The sequence below is a fragment of the Rousettus aegyptiacus genome, unplaced genomic scaffold (genome assembly GCF_014176215.1).
Source record: "Rousettus aegyptiacus isolate mRouAeg1 unplaced genomic scaffold, mRouAeg1.p scaffold_m13_p_14, whole genome shotgun sequence".
Lineage (NCBI taxonomy): Eukaryota > Metazoa > Chordata > Mammalia > Chiroptera > Pteropodidae > Rousettus > Rousettus aegyptiacus.
The window spans coordinates 10,618,315-10,632,536 of record NW_023416289.1 but is presented as its reverse complement, the minus strand read 5'-3'; the positions used below and the strand labels follow the sequence as shown (position 1 = coordinate 10,632,536).

The 14,222-nt window shown below is 42.4% G+C and overlaps 2 protein-coding genes across 2 annotated transcripts; one reads left to right on the top strand and one right to left on the bottom strand.

The window, feature by feature from the left end:
* The first annotated feature begins 53 nt into the window (after positions 1-53).
* On the top strand, positions 54-8,996 carry TXNL4B (thioredoxin like 4B). The gene is made up of 4 exons (XM_016146863.2): positions 54-287; positions 2,853-3,020; positions 4,338-4,489; positions 5,942-8,996. The coding sequence occupies exons 2-4, from the start codon at positions 2,889-2,891 to the stop codon at positions 6,105-6,107; spliced, it is 450 nt and encodes a 149-aa protein (XP_016002349.1). The 5' UTR covers positions 54-287; positions 2,853-2,888; the 3' UTR covers positions 6,108-8,996.
* Positions 8,997-9,183: 187 nt separating this feature from the next.
* Positions 9,184-13,738, bottom strand: LOC107511910 (haptoglobin). The gene is made up of 5 exons (XM_016146862.2): positions 13,686-13,738; positions 12,279-12,361; positions 11,876-11,977; positions 11,072-11,146; positions 9,184-10,117 (listed from the first exon to the last, which is right to left on the bottom strand). The coding sequence occupies exons 1-5, from the start codon at positions 13,688-13,690 to the stop codon at positions 9,339-9,341; spliced, it is 1,044 nt and encodes a 347-aa protein (XP_016002348.2). The 5' UTR covers positions 13,691-13,738; the 3' UTR covers positions 9,184-9,338.
* Between the last annotated feature and the right edge of the window lie 484 nt (positions 13,739-14,222).

Here is a 14,222-nt window from a genome sequence, read left to right as displayed (position 1 = left end):
GGTCAAAGCCGGATAAAGTGGACGCTGACCAGAATAATTTCCTGTTTATTGGGGGCTTAGAACGGGGGCGACCGCGCGTTCGACTACTGCGCCTGTGCGTTTTCTTGTTCCGTTTCCGTCTCTTTTAGTGGCCCCGAGGGTTGCTAGGCAACAGCCCCGGGTTCTTTTGGAATAGGGGCGCTGTGGCGGTTCCGGCAGAGGAAAGGAGTCGCCCGTTCCGACTTTTTAGAAAAGGAGCCCAGTTGCTGACAGTCCTGAAGTAGAGGGAGGCGACTTGTACAAATAAAGTAAGTACCGTCTTCCCTAGCCGTTTTGGGCCAGGAATAGCCCAGCCACAGACATCATTAAAAATGTATCCGTTACCCTTGAACAGCGCGGGTTGTTGGACCGCTCGGTTTGAACCCGCGTTTTTCACGGGTCAGCTGTATTTTGGATCCGCGGCTGGGAATACGTGTACGTGGCGGGCCGACTTAAGTTGTACGTGAATTTTCCACCGCGCTCGTTGTAGGCGCCTGAACCCCTGCGTTGTTCAAAGGTTCACAATATCGAATGTTTTGGAAAAATAAAGACGTGCATTGCACTCCGATGTAAATAAAAATCACGTGTCTGTTCACACAGACATAGCCACTGATGGTGTCGTAGGACATTCATTCGTTATTTTTCTTTCTAAATATGTACCTTTGCATTGTAGTTAGGTTTTTGTACCTAATATAGAATGTGGGATCACACTATAGTATAACTTTTTTCTTTATCACGAAGACTTTCCAGTTTCTGAAATGTTCGTCTCTAGACATTTAGTGGCTGTATAATAGTACATTGCAAGATGGTACTATATTGCACCTATTAAATGGCCATTTAAGTTTATTCCAGTTTTTCACCAGTATAATTGTGATAAGTATCCATTGTGCATATGTCTGATTATTTATTAAGAACTAATTCTCAGAACTAGTTGTGATTATTGATTGAAGAGTATTTCTTTCAAGAAAAGCTTTATTTCTCTACATTCCAGCAGGGACTGTGAATGCAAACCCTTCATTCACACTCTTGCCATTATTGCTTAATCTTTGCCAGTTTCATAGCTTTTTAAAATATATCTTTTAATTTGTTTTTCTTTGCTTCTAGTAAAGCTTAACTTTCTGAATATATTATCCATTTATACCTCTTTTTTTGTAACTTCTCTTTTTGGTGTTCTTTTCTGTGGACATTTTCTTAAATGTCGTCTCAGTTTCCCTCTCCTCCTTCCCACGCCCTCCACAGCTTTGTCCTCCCTTCACTTCCTCCTCTTTGTCAGTAAGGTACAGGAGTTACTGTTCATTTGAATTCTAGTGGGACAGACCCATCTTTGACTTTCATCAATAATTTGTTCAGCCACTCACATTTGATAAAGCCCCTCCTTCTGTATTTAAATTATGATCTATTACTGGAATAATTTTATTTCCTGTATGAATTTCTATTAATTCATATCTTAAAATGTGACTCGTCACCAAAAAGTAGAGGAAGAAATACTCCCTTTTCATTGCATTAGCCAATTTTGGAAATGACTTCAAAATATCAAGTATTTCAATGGATTTCTCGTGGATGGACTCAAAAAATAAAGCTCCTTGATTAAAGAGTTTCCTAATCAAAAGTAGAAGGAACGTTGGACTAGAAATTTGGTGGTCTGGATTCTAGTCCTTGTTCTTGTAGCTGGAAGTGTAACTATATGCTAACTAGTCTGTAAAATAGGGGGTTGGATTAGGCCCTTTCTATCAGTATTTTATAATTTGTTTTTGTGTGTGCGTATGTGTGGTTTTTACATATTTTTAATTGATCTGTTTGCCATGTGATGAGGTGCACCTAGTAAGATATGCACCAAGGATCTTTTAACCAGGATTCCAGATAATACAGATGTTCATCAATAAAGTGACTATTTTAAAAGTATGGTATGTGCATGAAATTGTATGCCGCTGTGACAAAGAAATTGTAAATTTTATGTATAGCAATATGGGAAGATCTTCATATGTTAGATTTAAAAAAGTGCAAAGTTCAGAAAAGTGGGTAAGGACATCATGTGTGCTGGAAGGCTGTCATTTGCCCCCTCTAGAGCCGCTCTTCCTCTAGACTACTGTGGGACCAAAAAGGTTGCTTACCTCGTTAGCTCCCCTACCATTTGGTTCCAGTTGGAGTCAACCAGTAGAGATCAGAGGTGGTGGAGGGGAGTGGCTGATTCCCTTAACTGCATGCAAGCTGACCTTGTATACAGTGGCCTTATATACTCAAAAATCACCACACAGTTCTGGAAACTCCCTCCAGTGACTTCTTCAGGCCTAGAGGTAGGAACAGCATCCCACTGTTACTAGCCCCAGGATATAGCACTGAACCCAGTTTTCCTGTACCCTGCCTTAGTGGAAGCGTCTTCAAAGGACCAATTTTGAGGATTTCATCTCTTTCCTGTTGAACACTAGTAGAAAAGTCTACTTTGGGGGGTAAAAGAATAAGAAAACAAGAATGCATATTTATATTTTCTAGTGAATGCATCACAAAACTCTGGAAGATACATGAGAAACTAATGAAAATGTTACCTGGTGTGAGGAGAAAGGGGCAGTGGGAACTAGGCCAATTGAAGGAAGACAGAGGAGTGGAGATGTTTCATAGTATATCTTTCTATATTGTTGTTTTTTAAATTGTGGACTTATTTGCCAACTATTTGTGGATTTAGTGTGTTGTTTTTACTTTTTTGATACTGTGTCATATGAAATCCTTTTTTCCTCTGGAAAAAAACATACATATTACATACTCCAAAATTAAATTATTTTTTTAAAATTAGGACTCATGCACTTGATCTGCCTTTAAATACTGCAACTTTATTTCAGGACCGACAGTGAGGATTAATATTTGGATTCTTCAAGATGAGCTTCCTATTGCCCAAGCTGACCAGCAAAAAAGAAGTTGACCAAGCGATAAAAAGCACTGCAGAGAAGGTGTTGGTTCTCAGATTTGGGAGAGATGAGGATCCTGTTTGTCTGCAGCTAGATGATATTGTAAGTGAATCTTTTAAATAAATGGTTTTTATTAAAAACCTATGCACTCTCACTGCAACATATGCAAAGTACATGAAAGGGCACAGGCAGGGCCTGAAGATATAGCTGTTCATTTGTTAGCGTGCTTTCATTAACTGCCAAACCCCTAAATCTGTGACTGGGACTGTACTCAGTCTGTCATGGATGTCCTTCCCCACTAGCAGCTGTCAAAGCTCCACTCCACCAACAAGGCAATAAAAGACCAGAAACATTGTTAACAAGCTTCTGTGAACATCATCTTACTCGGGGCTCACAACATTGGGAACATTAACAATTACTGTTCCCAGTGAGGAGAGGAATGCTAGCGATTTCAAGTGATCTCCCATAGGCACAGGAGCTGGGATTTGAACTTTGTTATCTTTTCCTGCAAATATGCTTTACCAGTGTGCTGCTCCAGTGTGTGCCTAATGACAATCTCTGACTTCACAACACATCTTCACACTCTGATGAGAAAAGTGGGCAGTATAGGACAAAATAGGTTAATTCTTGTCTCTTTATGTCATGGAGAGAGACCCTAGAACTAAGTTCTCTTTCATCATTTCTATTGCTCACCCACTATGTGGATGGAATGTAAGAATCCTCATTAAGTATGAGTATGTGGTATGTTACCCTGGGGGCAGGAAGTAGCCACAGAATTATACCCTCAGATGTAGAGAGGAGGACGAGCACAAGAGGTCAAGAGTACACACTCTGAAGCCAAGCTGCCCGAGTTCAAACCCCAGCCTTACTACTTACTAGCTGTGTGACCAGGTGCAGACTACCTCCCTGTGCCTCAGTTTCCTCACCTATGAAATGGAGAGTATAATAATGCACACCTTGTAGGAGTGTTATAAGGATTAAATGGATTAAAGGTATAAAGTACTTAGGACAGTTAGCACGTAAGTACCATGTAAGTATTTGCTTTTTGTTTATAATTATCATTTGGAGAGGGAATTGGAAGGAGAGAGATTTGGGAGAATTTCAGTGCAGTACATGTTTACATGAGTTGTGTTTTTTATTTAAGTGAGTATGGATTTTATAAATTAAATAGTTTATAAAAACTTTACAATAAGAAATAGAAAAAAAAATGAAGGAATATATTCACACAGTTTACCCTGGGCCCTTTCATAACCCTACCAACAATGATTCAGACTCTGAGTGATAATATTATGCTTTATCTATGTGGAATTCAAACAGGCTAGATTCTTGGCCTAGGAATTTTTTTCAAACAGAAAGTTTCACAGAAGAAATGTTAGCTACCTCTCGTAATGTAACCTACGTCTCTTTCCTCGTTTGCAGCTTTCTAAGACGTCTTCTGACTTGAGTAAAATGGCTGCTATATATCTGGTCGATGTGGACCAAACTCCAGTTTATACACACTATTTTGACATCAGTTATATTCCATCTACTGTGTTTTTCTTCAATGGGCAACATATGAAAGTGGATTATGGGTAAGTTAGGTCGATATGAAGTTATTGCAGTCTAAAAGTTTCCTTTACGTAGTTTCAGTAACTCACTAATTTGTATGCAATAGTGACCCCATGAATCTTGTATTGGTACTGTTTCCTTAGTTGATACACTCTCCAATTTTTTTACGTGAAACTCGATGCAAAATGAGTGTTCTGGTATGATTGGCAAATTTTAACTTCTTAAGTATGAAAGAATAATACAGGTCATGAGGCATTACCCATCCTTCAGTCTAGAAAATACAGAACTATTTTCTTAAAAGTTTCCCAGGAATTTCATTTAAACAAAATATGTCATTCTTAAACTTTTGGGACTAGTAGGTTGCATTTATTAAAAAAGCATTCCTTCCAGCAAACTAAGACATGCTTCTCTCTTGACAAGTTTCCTGTCTCCTGCCACTCAGAGAATTTTGAAGTTATTCTTTAGCAAAGCCTGTCAAGAATAAGTAATGTGAAATCTCTTTAATGCCTTCCACTCCATTCAATCAGCATCCGAGTACTTAATATTTGCTTTGAATATATCCAGAATTTTTATCATTTCTTAATGCGGTTGAGATGTTTACTTTTCTAGATCTGTGTACCTACTTTGTCATTGTTAGTTTGAAAGTGTGTAAAATGTTACATGTTTTAAGTATTCTAAAGCTATTTATTCTAGAATGCAGTTGATGTAAGTATTAATTTGGTGCAATCTTTTTAGAGGGCAGTCTATGACACTACATACTAAACACCTTAAAAACGTGTGAAATTTTTAACCCAGCAATTTCATGTTCAGGGATTTATCTAAATGAAAATAATCCTAAAACTGGGAAAAACTGGCTGCATGGATATTCATGTTAGTTGAAAAAAGCACATTACAAAATAGTATATATGATATGATTCCCATTATTGCGACGGAAAGAAATGCACATATATCCATACGTGTGATTAGGATATCCCCCGAAATGCGGCCTCTGGCCTTACTGGTTATTTTTCCTAAAAAAAAAAATTTACACAGTAAGCGTACTTAATGTTTGAAATAGTAAAAAGATAATAATAATAATATCCACTACTGAAAAGTAGAAGTGACTGGAACTTGAAGACTATGACTAGTTAGTGAGCTTTGCACAGCGCCTAGTCAAAAACAACAAAACTGTGCCCACACCAACACTCAGGGAATTCTACTTGATAATGAGAAGTGATTAAAATAGATTTTGAGCAGAAGCCTTTCACACGATAGGGCCGACGCACTATCCCAGTGGCCTGCAGCACTGGTTTCAGTCATGTATCAGATGGGCCTCATAATCGCAAATGGAAGAATCAGTGTCAGACCTCGTGTCTAGAGCCTCCCTGACAAGAAGAGAGCCATAGAGCTACTATTCATCTTATTTATCCTGGAGGTCTTCAGCAAGCAATTATTAAAATTTCTGAGCAAGGTTATTTCTCTTCTATGCTACTTAGGTCTCCAGATCACACTAAGTTTGTGGGAAGTTTCAAAACCAAACAAGACTTCATAGATTTGATTGAAGTAATTTATCGAGGAGCAATGAGGGGAAAACTTATTGTCCAAAGTCCTATCGATCCCCAGAATATTCCCAAATATGACCTTCTCTATCAAGACATTTAGCATGTTCGCCACTGTCAGAGGTGAAGAGAAAGGCATATCTCAAAACTGCCTGAACGCAGCTGTGCTCTTATTCTGGAGTCCTTTGGAAACGTGTTGAGTGTGCCATGGAGCAGAGATTTGACTTGTATAGAAAGTACCAGCCCCAAATAGAAGACCTCGCCGGGACTGTGATGATCTGGGAAGCCCGAGTGTTTACTCCGCGCAGAGCAGTCGAGTCAGCCGTGGTCAGTTTCCCCAGCATGATTTCTTTGACTTCTCTTTATATTGTGCTTTTCTTTATCCCTTAACATGATACTGAATTCTAAACATTGCCTAATACAATTTGATTTAACTGTTTATTTGATACACAAGTAAAATGGAAGGTCAGTTGCCATGAGAGCAGAAATACTTATTTTCTTCCCTAGATGTGTATGTATACACACCCCAGTCTCCCTCACGCTCGCCCATTCCTCGTAGATTTATTTTCCTCATGCTGTCTTATCTCCAGCCCTAATTGTCCTAGTTTCTCTCAGAGTGAATAATTGTTTACTGATAGCAGGCAAGTTTGTTTTATTTTGGAATCTTTCTGGCTCAGATTTTGAAAACAGTGTCTTGGTTTGCAAATTTACAACGTTTTGCACTATTAAATTGCCCAAGAAGTGAGACTTGAGTTCCCAATTTGAGTTTAAAATAAAAGAATTAACACTATCTAGCACCCGGTTTGAGCTAAACAAAAATTTAACTATCCTTAGTAGGTAGGAACAGATCTCTCCCAGAAGTCAGAGATCCACCTCTTCCTGAGACAAAATTGTGCTTCAGGGGCTCATGACTAGAAAGAATAGGGGCTTTTCCCACTTGGCAGAAACCTACCCTTTACCAGGAGTCGAATGCAAGCTGTTTGAGGCTTCCATTTCACAAAGATAAGGGTCTCTCTCTTAAGGGTCTCCCAGATGAAGGTTCCGGAACACTTGCAAACAGGCAGCTCTTCCAAATGAACTCTTTTCTGCTCTAAGCCTTCAGTACACTGACCTGTCACCAATATACCTTTTTATCGTACTAAAGTATGGCCTCCTTCTCATGGTGTAAAACGCCACCTGACGTCACTATTCTCTCATCAGTCTGGCCTTCCTTGTAAAGTTCTCACATGAAGCCTCCAGATCCATTGATAATGTTCAACAAGTTAAAGCTGGTAGGTCAGTGAAGGACTTAGACCTATATTCTAGATCTGTGAAAGAGATAATAGCCAGAAACTGAAAATTCATGCAAACACATTAAAAAGCCACTTGGAATAGTTACACATTTTTCTTCTGGCAGTATCATCAGCACTAAGTTTTCTTGAAGATTATGTCACCCCAGTTTTCTTCTGGCCACCACTCAGGAGAAAAATACTACAAGAAAAACCTTTGGCCTTTTCTTAATTCACTTATCTCCTCGGCCTTCCTCCCCAGCAGCATCTCCTGCCCGCCCACTCGGGTTTCTATTACACTGCACTCTGTATAGCTCTCCAAACACTCACTGCCATCTCCAGCCCTGGGGCCTTCTTCCCTCTGGGGCCCACTCCTGAAATGCCCTTCCCCCTTGCAGAGTACCTCTTTGTCTCCTTCAAGCTTCAGGCATTCCCTCCTCTTCAAAGCCTTTTTTACTACATCCAGGAGTTATTCCTGTTTACATAGCATCCAAAATAGGTCGAGGCATACGATATGCACTCAATACAAAATGCACTCGGTACATACAGAATAGAAAGCAACTAATCAGGACTTTGGAGAAACATTCCCTGAAGCTCTCAGGAGGAAAGAAGATAGAATTTTATTCATGCACATTTTGAGTTTTTGCTGGTGTCTAAGCACTTGCCACACATCATATACTGTATGACTTAGGCTGTGACAGAAAATCCAACTAACAGTGACAGGCAATGATGTTTTATTCATAGAAGTCTGGGGAGTGGGACAGGCAGAACTAGAGTTCACTCAGTAGCTCAATAACATCATGGACCAGGTTCTTTTTCTCATTATCTGCGTATTCATTCTTCCCAGTGCTGGTCACCTCATGGTCTAGATGGCTGCTGCAATTCCGTGCATCATGGTTACCATAAAAGTAAGGGGAGAGGAGAAAACGGAGGCGGTGGTAAAAGAGTTTTCTTTTGTCTTATTCCTGTGCTGCTTTTTTCATCAGCGAAGGACACAAAAGCACCTGCTTTCTATGCCACATCAGTCAGGACCAGGTTGCATGGTCATCTCTTCCTGGAGAAAAGGCTGGGAAAGGAAGCAGCGGGCAAAAGGGATAGGCTCGCAGTAACAGCGCCACCCTGCACAGAACTGGGCTTCTGTTGGCAAGAAAGTCAGCGGCTGCCGTACAGGCCACACGCTGCCTGGCCCACTGCCCTCCCGCTCTGCATCTCTTCTCTCACTCTGGAAAGTCAGTACCATTTGCCCTCATGGGGTCTTAAGAAAAGCAGTAACTTGCCCAAGTGGTGGCAGGTTGTGCCAGGGGACCCTGGAGGAGCAAGAATTCTTCCTAATGTTATTGCTGGTTGGAACTTTAGAGATTATCTGGTTTAAGCTCCTCATAGAAGAGACCAGGGATCTGATGGGCAGGGAGTTTAAGTCAATTGGCAAATTTATGGCCAGGTTATGATTTGGACCCAGTAAGTCCAGAGATCCTGCCTTTGTATCATCTTTCTTTCTTTTCTGAATTGCTGGTGTGTTGGAGTCCAAATGATAAGGTACAGGACGCTTGTTTTCATCCCACTTTGAGCTAGCACTTTCCTCACCAGGGCGCAGTTCGTATTCAGACAGATCTAGGTTCAAGGTTCAACTTCACTAATATCTGTGTAACCTTAAGCAAATCACTTAACTTCTGTGAATCTCTGTTCACTTGTCTGTAAAACAAATATAACAATGACTTTTCTGAGGCCTGTCTCAGTAGGCACTCATTGAGTAGGACGGCCACAGTGGGACAGTTTGTATCACATTAGCGATTTCCGGTTGGCCTGGGGTGTTTTCTGCCACACTCCCAGTAGACTCCGTGCCACTTGGCTGCTGCCGTACCATAAATGAGGATTAAAAAGGCCCAAGACTTAAAAAAACAACAACATAAATGAGTCAAAACAAAGTTCTTTATTGATTGACCCAGCCATGCGGGGCCGGAAACCATCGGCTTGACGCCGCGCTTCATCCCCTCCGCTCCCAGCCAGCTTGCCCTCTTCCGCGGTGGAACCTTGCGTCCAAGCAAGGGCTTCCAGCCAGCATTGCATTAGCTGTCAGCCACGGTTTTCTGAACCCAGTCCAGGATGGAGGGCACCTTCACATACACACCATACTCAGCCACGCTACAGCTCTTATCGAAGCTCAGGATCCCAGCCGCATACCAGGTGTCGTCGTCCGTGTCGTGAACGGCAAAGGCACTGCCGGCGTCGCCATAGCAGGTGTCTTCCTGGTACTTGGACATGCCGGCACAGAAGGTGTGTTCGTTCAGTATGGGCTGCACTCCTACAGGGCTCTTTGGTTCCTTCTTTTCGGGCACTGTGCTCTTTTCATAGTGTATGACACACTTGTCTTGGTCAGCCACAGGCAGCATGACGTACTTCAGTAGCTCAGTGAAACTGAAGTTGGAGTTTCGCCCCCAGCCAGACACATAACCCATGCGCCCCACTTGCGCATAATCTTTTGAAGGTAGGCAAATGGGCATTACTCTCTCACCAACGGGCACCTTCTGTTTGAGTTTGATGAGCCCAATGTCGACCTTGGAGAAGTCAGGGTGGAAAACCACCTTCTCAACCTCCACAAGCTGATTTTTCCCCACATAGAGTCTTAGAGTAGGGGCAATGTCTTCTGCTTTTGCATCATCTGTATGCCCCAGGAAGAGATTTTTAGCTGTGGTCAACAGCCATCGTTCATTGATCAGTGTGGCCCCCGAGGTGAGATTATGGTGTGAGATCATCTTTGCCTGCCAGGGAAAGCTGCCTTTGGCATCCACTGATCCACCCAGGATCCGTTGGACCTGATCCACTGGGAACTTGGGCTTTCCACACACTGTCAGGGAGAAGAAGGAAATCAGCAGAAACGTGAGTGTCTCGGTCTGGGAGAAGGGTAAAGGCATTGGCCGTCGCCGCTGTCTAAACTATCTTGGTTCATGTCTTCAGAGCCAGGAATATTTACACGCTTTGCCCTTACCATCTGTCCTCTCGTTCCCAGTGTTTACAGTTCGAAATCGTCCTTTTTTAAAAAATTGTTTCCATCATTAAGAGTTTGATTTCCTACTTTCCTAACTCACAAAAGAAACAATGCTGAGTTTTTCAAACCTTGGCTGATGAACTGTATGTTCATTTAAGCAGTTTATCGCAAGGACGTGTCCACAGTTCTTTGAAATTCACTGTAAGGGCAAGGAGCTATACTAATTCATTCTCTCTGAATAAAGAAGGATCTGTAGCAATATTGGCTACAACTCACATTTTATAGATACTGCTATTAATACAAAGCAGGTTAGTTCCACACCACTAATAGCAAGAGAAGGTAGGCAAAATCCTCTTGTTCTGAGAGGGCAAAGGAGAGAGCAATAGCTCTTCCTAATAACAAGAAACAGAAGTCCTAATCCATCTCTAGCCTCCTGTCATACTTCCGTGGATTAAGGGTTTGTTTTGTCCTCCCTTGACTACTTCTTCCTGGAGCTGGCTTTACCCTTGACCCTAGGCTGCCTGTACACATAGGATCTCACAATCCTCTGGTGCAATAGATTCAGTCAGTACCCTGTAGATCCAAATGAATAAGATCCATGGAGAATTTTACTGGGAAGTTGTCACCTAACTGCTCAGTTCTCCACCCGGCCATTTGTGGTTCTCTCTGGTCCCTCCTCTTGGCTTGTGTATGCTCAATAGAAGCCACACAGGAGGGATGTGCCTCTATGATGTTCCAACCAGGATGCCTGCCCAAGTGCTGGACCCTCAACACCCATCCTTGGTCTGCTTCCCAGGGCTCCTGGCTTCCTACCTGCTTCACATTCAGGAAGTTTCTCTCCAATGGCCTTATTTGTCCACTGCTTCTCACTGTTTAACGTGTATACTCCTGAAACAAAAGGAAAGAAATGAGCCAAAAGAGAAATTGAATCTAGACCTAGTGTGAAGAGAGAAGGTATTTAAAGAGAATTAGAGGAGAAGGAAAATTAGGAAGGGGCAGGGGAAGAGGAGGAAGGGAAGAGCACTGCACTAGGATCCAAGGACTGGGGCACCAGTGAAGTCCAGCATGACAGAACTGTGGTCATGGCGGTCATGGTGGTCATAGGCAGTACAGGGGCAGAATCAAGCTTCAAATCCTGACTCTACCTCTTACAGGCTACGTGATCTTGGGCAAGTTACTCAACCTCTCTGTGCCTCCATTTCCTCATAAGCAAATAATAATAGCACTTCTGTAGAGCGTGTTGCGAGGACTATGTGAGCAAATAAATGTAAAGCACTTAGAACAATGCCAGGAACACAGTATTCACTAAAGTAAGGACTACGTATTGTCATCACCATCACCATCATTTGTTGTTTCGCCACATCTTGTTTTATAGATGTAGATCTCACTGAGATGAGTAGCCTCTGTGGCATCACCTCCCCTTAGCAAAAGGCAAAATTTGGGACTGAGCAAAGTCAATTTTCCCAAAAGGCCACAGGTACTGGTAACAAAATCCTTATTAGAATCTAAGTCTGGATCCAAGGATAACGTTTGAATTTTCTGGCCACCCACTCCTGGCCCGTTCATCATGGAAGTGCCAGGAAGGTGAAGTTGTGGGGACACTTGTCTAGCTCTTACCATCTCCTTCAGTGCGCAGTCTGTAGTGGGCCTTACAGCGATAGCGAACCGAGTACTCCGCAAGGCCATTTTCAATCTCAGGGGGCTTTGGACAGCTGTCATCTGCAAAGAAAAATAGGAAGAGGAGGTTAATATTTGGAAATTGCTCCCAGAGGCCTATGGAGAGTTAGATGAGAGGAAGCTGCTCTGCATGTCAGTATCCCTCCACTCCAAATGGAAGCCAAGGGGATGGCAATGTCCCATTATTTCTGACTGGCTCCACACTGTTCTTCATGGTATTGAAAGACCAGAGATTAGGATGAGAAGAGGAGATCTGGGTCTTCCTGAAAAGAGGGTGCAGATCCGATAGGGTCAGACACAGCAGTGCCGGATGTACAGCTCCTGCCCAAACCCGAAGACCTACCTGCATTATCTGTGCTCTCATTGCCAGTATCCACTGCGAACAGCTGCCCGCAGAGCAGGAGGGCGATGACAGCACCCAGGGCACTGCAGAGAGAAGACAGAAAGTGAATCGCCCTGCACTCATACACACACACGCGAAAAGGTGCTCACCATCACTAGAGAATGGCATTAGGGAAACGCAGACCAAAACTACAGTGAGACGCCACTTCACACCTACTAGAGTGGCCACAGTTAACTATCTGCATATTAAGTGTCGACAAGGATGTAGAAAATGTAGAATTCTCATACACTGCTGGTCTCCCTACACACACACACACACACACACACACACACACACACACCCTCCCTCCCTCCCATTAGGCAGCCAGAAAAGTAGATATGTGAAAGTGCTAGGACCAAGAAGCTGCCCCCCACCTATCCACACACACTCTTTACAGCTTCCCAGCACACCCAGGTTCAACAAGCTCCATGCTGTGGGAATTCTACATAAGCTTCAGAGAGGAACCACAGAGATAGGAAGGCACCCAGGTGTGCGGGCTGCCATTTCCGGCAGCATTCAGGAGACATGAAATTGGTATCACGAGCTCTCCAACAAAGAGAACCTTCCCTCAGGCACCTCTCAAGTGCTGTGCTACAAGGACACTGCAAGTAAAATGGAAAACTCGAAGACGGTAACATGGGGGTTTACTATACTGGTCTCTCTACTTTTTGAAATTTTCCATAAAAGGTTTTTTTTTAATATTTTTTGAAATATATAGTTGTTTCTCTTATTTTATGATCATTTGCCTTCAAGAAATGGTATATCAAACCCCTAAATGCCCGAAGGTTACCCAAAACATAACCAGCTTCCTGAAAGCATGACTGGCCATCAGTGCACAGGCCACTTCTACCACGTGACCATCCCACTCCACTGACAGATGTCAACTAGTCAGAGATTACTGGTTGTAAGCTTCGAGTCTCGCTGTTTCAGCATTTTTAAAAAATCTTTTTATTTTTTCAAAATCTAAGTGCCTTAATTGTGCCAATCAAATGTGTCACATTTTTTAAAAAGAAACAAACCTAAGAAATATATTCAAAATGCCAGGAAGCCCACCATGGGAGCTCCTGTCATCTATGAAAATGAAAACTTCATACCTCAAGGAAAAAGATATTCCTCAAGAGTAAGTCAGGTCTGCAAAGACAGCAAGATCTGAAAGCATTATCTTTTCTGAATGCAGAAAAGCAGAGAATTTAAAACACTACACCCTTTAATTCACTGTAATTTAGCCCATTTGCCGTTTTTGTTATATTTCTACATCTCTCCTTTAGGCCTCTATACCTGGCCTGTCATGTAGATAGAAGATGTATGCAAAGAAGGAGCGCATAAAGAACAAAAGAAGAGGGGGAATGGGCAGGTCTGTGGACTCACCTCATCGTCGGTTCTGCCTCTGGAAGAACAGTGCTGTGGCGTCCACCTGCTGATGCTTTTATGCCTGTGATATCTCATTCCACATCCCACCCACTTCTTGATTTTGTAATTCCTGTGTCTACACAACTTTGGCCTTGTTAAGGTCACTGACATTTTCCGGTAACAAAGCCACAAACATCCCTGTTAAGTGTTGAGCTCTTGCTTCATGCTTAAGTTTCCCCCTGCTGTTCTACAAACCTGGCCACACTATGACCTCAGGTATCTGCCAAAGAACTTCCCGAAATCAGCCACTGTGCAGGGCTGGGGGAGGAACCGTCGTCAATCTTTGTCTCTTTGTTTTGGAGGATATTCAGCATTGAAAAAAGCCCTACTTTGAGTTATTTCAAATCTCTTATAGACACTTCTGCAACCTGGCTGAGATGGGGCTCTAAAGAAAGTGTTTCCTTTTCACAATCATTTCCCCTGTTCTCTGTTGACATCTCTCTATTGCTTAAAAGCTCTCCAACCTGAAATCAGTACAAAATGATTAAAGCTGAA

Excerpts from the sequence above, each read along its gene's own strand:
- TXNL4B (XM_016146863.2), top strand. The coding sequence starts at position 2,889 with ATGAGCTTCCTATTGCCCAAGCTGACCAGCAAAAAAGAAGTTGACCAA. Across the intron at positions 3,021-4,337 it reads GTCTGCAGCTAGATGATATT|CTTTCTAAGACGTCTTCTGA; the intron begins GTAAGTGAATCT and ends CCTCGTTTGCAG. Across the intron at positions 4,490-5,941 it reads CATATGAAAGTGGATTATGG|GTCTCCAGATCACACTAAGT; the intron begins GTAAGTTAGGTC and ends TATGCTACTTAG.
- LOC107511910 (XM_016146862.2), bottom strand. Across the intron at positions 11,147-11,875 it reads ACTGCGCACTGAAGGAGATG|GAGTATACACGTTAAACAGT; the intron begins GTAAGAGCTAGA and ends CTTTTGTTTCAG. Across the intron at positions 10,118-11,071 it reads ACTTCCTGAATGTGAAGCAG|TGTGTGGAAAGCCCAAGTTC; the intron begins GTAGGAAGCCAG and ends TCTCCCTGACAG.